Raw genomic sequence first — 5,859 nt, 5'->3', positions numbered from 1 at the left:
GTTTTTTTTTTTTTTTTTTTTTGATAAGGCAACTTGTTACTTTAATAGTTTTTGGTATAACAGTTAATAATATTTCTTATTAGGTATAAATCTATTGTCTTACACTTTGATTAACATTTCATCACATACACGCTTCTATGCAGGAATTACAACTCTTCAAGTTTGCATGAAACTTTTCTGTGCTGTTAGCCTATTCTTTGTTCAAGTTTTTCACGTATTTAATTTTTCGATGGACAAAAATAATAATTTTTTTTTATCTTTGTACTGGGATGTACAAATTTCCATTGATTCCCAATATTTTAAAGAACACACTACGAACTTAAATTATCATCCAGATTATAAGTGAGAGTAACTTTATTCTTTTACCAGTCATGATTAGTACTCTTTTTGCAAGTCTTCCCAATATAGTAATAAGAATAATGTGGAAATAAATGAATTTGAAAGTAGTTTACAAACTATGCGCAGGGCAATTTTTTCCATCACCTTTTAGAAGTCTTAATCTTCGCTATGTGAATCTGAATGTAGTCTACACATACTATCTTATACTTTACAACATAGCTACTTATCATATGATCCTCCAGCGGATGGCAAGTATGTGCAGATTCACATTTATTTTCTGGTCATTGATCTACAGATACTGCTACAGAATTCCTGAGAATTATCCTTTAGCTTCAGCTGCTCCTTTGCTTTGTGCTGGAATTACAGTTTATTCTCCAATGATTCGTCATAAGATGAATCAACCTGGTAAATCTCTAGGAGTGATTGGTCTTGGTGGTCTCGGCCACTTGGCAGTGAAGTTCGGGAAGGCTTTTGGACTAAATGTGACAGTTTTTAGCACTAGCATATCCAAGAAAGAAGAAGCCCTGAGCGTTCTTGGAGCAGACAAATTTGTTCTCTCATCTGATACCGAGCAAATGGAGGTTTTATAGAACTAGTTTTCTCTTATGCATCTCATTTTCTTACGAATCAGAATCATCCTCTTATCTGCCCCTTTAATTCCAACCATATTACTCTCAACAGGCCTTGTCTAAGTCCCTTGACTTCATTATCGATGCTGCATCTGGTGATCATCCATTTGATCCATACATGTCTACATTGAAGGTTGGTGGCACTATGGTTCTGGTTGGGTTTCCTTCTCAAGTCAAATTCAGTCCTGCAAGCCTAAATTTGGGTATGTTTGAGGCAACTGGTTTTAATTTAATATAATGTGTTCATATTCTTCCTCATTTCGAAGAATCTGAAATTGGGGACCTGCGGAATTGTATGAATCGACTATTTCTGGCAGGTATGAGAACTATTTCTGGGAGCGTAACTGGAGGCACTCGAGTGACCCAAGAAATGATCAACTTCTGTGCTGCTCATGGAATCTATCCAAACATTGACGTGATTCCAATTCAATACTCTAATGAAGCCATTGAAAGGGTAATAAAAAACGATGTCAAGTACCGATTTGTAATTGATATTCAAGGCTCCCTAAAATGATGTTGAGAGGCAGAGAAAAGGCGATAAAGACTGACTTGTCATAGAACATCAGCATGTTATTTCTTCTACGTTTTTGCATTTGTATGTGTTAAGAATGATATCTCAACAGTATGTCAAATAAAGATTCGCGTTAACTCGTTTCTGTGAAGAAATCTTTGAGATGGGAAAATTTTCGTTTTCATTATGAATTTTGTAATTCTGTGGAAAAAATCGTTACTTTCTGTTGCAGCTCCTCACGCTGTCGATCCTGTGCATCCACGGCCGATTTCACATACGCACCAACCGAGGAAACCACACCACACGCGCCACCGATCTGGTCCCATCTGTCTCGGCTCGCTCCAGTTGGGTTCAATCGGTCTGGTTTAGTTCAGTTGTCTTCGATTTCGAACTTTATTTTGATTGGAGCTGATATTAAATAGGGTTTTAATAGAGTTTTCGTGAACCATAAACGAAAAAACCTCCTTATTCTTACTTAATCTCATGTTTTGGTGAGATAAGTAGTTTATTGGAGAAATTTCGTTCACAGGTGATGATTATGGCTGAGATGTTATAGCATAACACATCAATTTTTTTTTTTTTTAATGTACGATTGACGTATGAAAGTGCTTATTGTCTATGATACCCATTGATGTTAATATTCTACTTATGTAATAGATAATTTACTATGATAAGGTTACTAGAGAGTTGCCAACTAATTGTGAAAAATCTATTATGACTAGCCTAGTGTATATCTTAGTTGGTTCAGACACAGACACAGGGTCACTCCCACATGTTTATGATTATTTATGTCTCTTCATATTATCGGGATACCATGATGGGGCTACTAGAGAGTCACAAACTATTTGTTAGTAGTGAGAAGTTTATTACGATTGATTCACATATGTATCTTAGTTAGTTTCAATATTGCATGGAGTTACTTTCTTATGTCTATGAATATGTATTTCATGTTATTGGATTATTATGATAGTGCTACTAGTTGGTTGCCAAGTAACCTCTAATAGTGTAAAGTCTATTATGATCGACTCACATATATTTTAGATAGTTCAAGTACGAGGTCACTCCCTTCATACTTATGATGTCATCAAAATACTATGATAGGGTTGAGAGTTACCAATTAACCTCAAATAGTGAGGAGTTATCCTGATCAAAGTATTGTAGTTGGCTAGACAAGGAATTAGTTAATTGCATTACACATCTAAACAATTTAAGCTTAGAATTATGATTTTTATGTTTGAAGATAAGTGTGAATGGACATCCAAAACCTAGTGATGACAAAGTAGCGAGAGCCCATAACAATTTTAAGTAGCTGTGGCTTTCCAAGTGAGACTCCTTACTAATTATTTTTATACTCAACTATGCTAATATTTTTTTTAGATGGTATTTTGATTTGTGACGAGGGTGTTTCAAAACAATGAATTTACGAGGGCAAAGATATATTAGAGTTTTAGCTCAATCAAAGATATATTAGAGTTTTAGCTCAATCAAATTTCTCAACTCAATAAGTAATCAATCTATACATAATATTTAATAGGTTATCGTTCTATGAAGGTTTCTTTTAGAATTGATCTTGAACAAAAGCAAATAGTTAAATATTGACTTTTTTTAACTCATATTTTATCCTTCCATATCTAAATAAAAAATTTGCTCTTGAAGTATAGAAACACATAATTTATTCGTCATAGTATGATTTGTCTTAACTACTAATGTATCCCTTAACTTTATACAACTTTAAAAAATAAAAAGTTTTATACATCTTCAAAAAATAAGATTTAAACTTCGAACCTTTGTCAAAAATATAATATCTAAACTAACATAAATTTCTTCCGTCACTTGGAACTTTTACTCTCTATTTTAGAAGGTAAGGTTAGCTCGATACTTTAACTTGTGTCATTGTCCCATAGAAACAAAAACAAAAATATCTTTCAACCAAGCCAGCACTAACCAAATAACCAACCGTCTAAAAAGTACAGACATTTTAGCATCGAAGTATTTAACTGAAATTTGAAGAAAAGAACATCTGTAGGCTTACATCATTATCAGTAACACAAATCAATTTAAACAATTCCTTTGAATTAGAAACCAAATTTGAACGCCAATACAGACTCCTAACTGTTATAATAACTAAAAAAAAATGAAAAGAACTTAGTACTCCATTACTTGAACATATTTTTCTTTACAGCGCCATTTCAAAGCACATTCAACACAAAATCCCTAAAGTACAAAGCAGGAAACAGCAGCCAACTTACATTGCATAAGCTCCCTCCTTCTGAACAACTGAGTAACCTGAGAATGAACTCATTCCCAATCTTCAACTTCTTCATTGTCTTCCATGTTGTACCGGCTGAAGTGTTCAACCCTGAACTTCCATTCCCCTTTCACTGGGTCGTGGGATACAAACTCAGCGCCTTGAGCCTCCGTCTTCTTCCTTAGCAACTCCTTGTACTTTTCAACTTTAGGCCCTTCAGTATATTGATGCCCGGTTTTCTTGTCGAAGCATTTGATGTTGAGTATTGTTACTTCAGCAGGTTTATTCAGACCTTGCCCACGAGGGGGCTTTTTACTCTCGTCCAGGTAGACGATCACCTCACGGTTGTTAAACTGGACAATGGACTCCAAATCAAGCCTTCGCACGTCGGTTTCACCAAAGAATTTGATGCTTCCAAAACCATGGCGACCCACCACAAAATCTTTAACATGACGGCAAAACCCAGGTTCGGCCCTTTCTTTGGCAGCTAATTCTTGCATCTTTGGCTCTGTATAATAGTCTGAATGCCGAAGCTTAGGCATTAATGCTTCAATATCTGCCCCATGTTCATAAACAATGGCGGCCTCACCAGCTCTATGCCCTCCAAAAGTCCTGTACAAATCCTCCTTTGGGGCAGAGTGATCCTCATGAACCCCATTGGGTTTTTGATTTACTTTGTTAGGATGGATGTTGTCTTTGCTAGTACCATTCTCAACAACATTTCCTGCAAAAAAGAAATCGATAAAATTCATTTAACATGAAAAAGTGAAGCTCCTACTGCTATGATGCACACTATCATTTCCACAAACAAAGCATGATGATCTTAAAACCAAATTGTTCACAAAGCTATGTGCATAGCGGAACCTTTTTCTTTATGTAGAAACTCCAACAAAGACGTTAGAGACTCCAATTTTATAAATAGATTCCACCACAAAATAATTCATAAGAACAATAAGCTAGAGAAATTGAAATCAGACGTTAAAAGAAGAAATAAGAACTTGTTCGTTGAGGCGTGTGGAAAGGAAAAATGGAACAGAGAAACTGAAAATATACAAAATTTCAAAAGGGCAAAACTAACCATTGGTATCCTTCAAATTGTTGACAGCCATGGAGGAAGTGCCTTCAGCAATCTTACCTGGAAAAAATTAAGATTTGCTAGTCAACAACATATTAAACTTAAAATTTCATTACACCTCACAGGAACACAGGCCATTACATCTTAGCAAAAAAATAAAAAAAGAAAAAAAGAAAAAAGAAAAAGAAACTATACTATCATGCTTGGTAACAGTTAACATTACATTGTCATAAAAGTAAAAAACGTTTAAGAGTACAAAAACTCCAGAGGCAGAAATTATAGGGGCGCTTTTGGACATTTTGTATGCAAATAATGTAGAGAGGAAAACTGCCAAATGCCATATAAAAATTACGTGTATACTTAATTTCCGTAAATTAAATGTTCAATTTTTTTACTTGGAATTTAATTAACTTACAGAAAAAAGATCGATTTTATAACTAAATAATAATCTGAATCACATTTTACAGATATCCTAGCCAAATACCACCTAGCTATCGACAAATCAACACTATGAAAAAACACTATTTTACAATGCAGTTTATAAAATAGTCCACAAGAAGAAAATCATAATTCACCGAATAAAGTAAAAGCAAAAAGTTCTAAGACTATCTTAATTAATCTTCCAATAGATAGACTTGTTAGGTACGTATCTGACTTCTAATTTGTTGTTTCATATTTTATTGAATCAAATAAATTTAGTGAATTTAAGTTTAATTTAGTGAGTTTATTTCTAAAAACAGTATTTGGATTTGGATTTTTAGGACTAAAACAGTAGAAACTTTAAAAACAACATTTACATGGGTTTTAATATTTTAAAATTCTAAACATATTACTAACAATATTAAAAATAACGAAAACATAACTCTGTTTCTATTAAATCTATTGTTTTAAATTCATGGATCATGATCACCAACCAAACAAACCTTTTAAGTGTTCTCAACTATGAAACCTGAACAGTGGAAGGCACTAAACAAAAAAGTCATACCATTTTCACGCACTGAGGTATCCTTCGATGGCAATACTCTCTCTGAACTGGCCCTTGAAGGCCACTGATCTG

General features: G+C 34.1%; 2 protein-coding genes across 4 annotated transcripts in view; one reads left to right on the top strand and one right to left on the bottom strand.

Annotated features, from left to right (window-relative positions):
- Positions 1 to 1,634, top strand: part of LOC111459811 (probable cinnamyl alcohol dehydrogenase 1) — a 4,828-nt gene extending 3,194 nt beyond the window's left edge. Inside the window, exons 4-6 of the mRNA XM_023102884.1 lie at positions 635 to 920; positions 1,021 to 1,171; positions 1,286 to 1,634. Coding sequence (XP_022958652.1) covers positions 635 to 920; positions 1,021 to 1,171; positions 1,286 to 1,482 — 634 coding nt within the window. The 3' untranslated portion in view covers positions 1,483 to 1,634. The remainder of the gene's footprint in view (positions 1 to 634; positions 921 to 1,020; positions 1,172 to 1,285) is intronic.
- Positions 1,635 to 3,455: 1,821 nt separating this feature from the next.
- LOC111459600 (nuclear pore complex protein NUP98A-like) overlaps positions 3,456 to 5,859 on the bottom strand; it is a 12,542-nt gene continuing 10,138 nt past the window's right edge. For all 3 annotated transcript variants that reach the window (XM_023102585.1, XM_023102584.1, XM_023102586.1), the window contains exons 11-13: positions 5,788 to 5,859; positions 4,806 to 4,862; positions 3,456 to 4,451 (exon numbers count right to left, since the gene is read on the bottom strand). The exon at positions 5,788 to 5,859 is cut by the window's right edge and continues 100 nt beyond it. In XM_023102585.1, the coding sequence (XP_022958353.1) occupies positions 3,778 to 4,451; positions 4,806 to 4,862; positions 5,788 to 5,859 (803 nt within the window). In that variant the 3' untranslated portion in view covers positions 3,456 to 3,777. The remainder of the gene's footprint in view (positions 4,452 to 4,805; positions 4,863 to 5,787) is intronic.

This window comes from Cucurbita moschata, unplaced genomic scaffold, assembly GCF_002738365.1.
Source record: "Cucurbita moschata cultivar Rifu unplaced genomic scaffold, Cmos_1.0 Cmo_Scf00022, whole genome shotgun sequence".
Taxonomy (NCBI): domain Eukaryota; kingdom Viridiplantae; phylum Streptophyta; class Magnoliopsida; order Cucurbitales; family Cucurbitaceae; genus Cucurbita; species Cucurbita moschata.
Note: the sequence above shows the minus strand (reverse complement) of the source record. Positions and strands in the feature narration are given on the sequence as shown.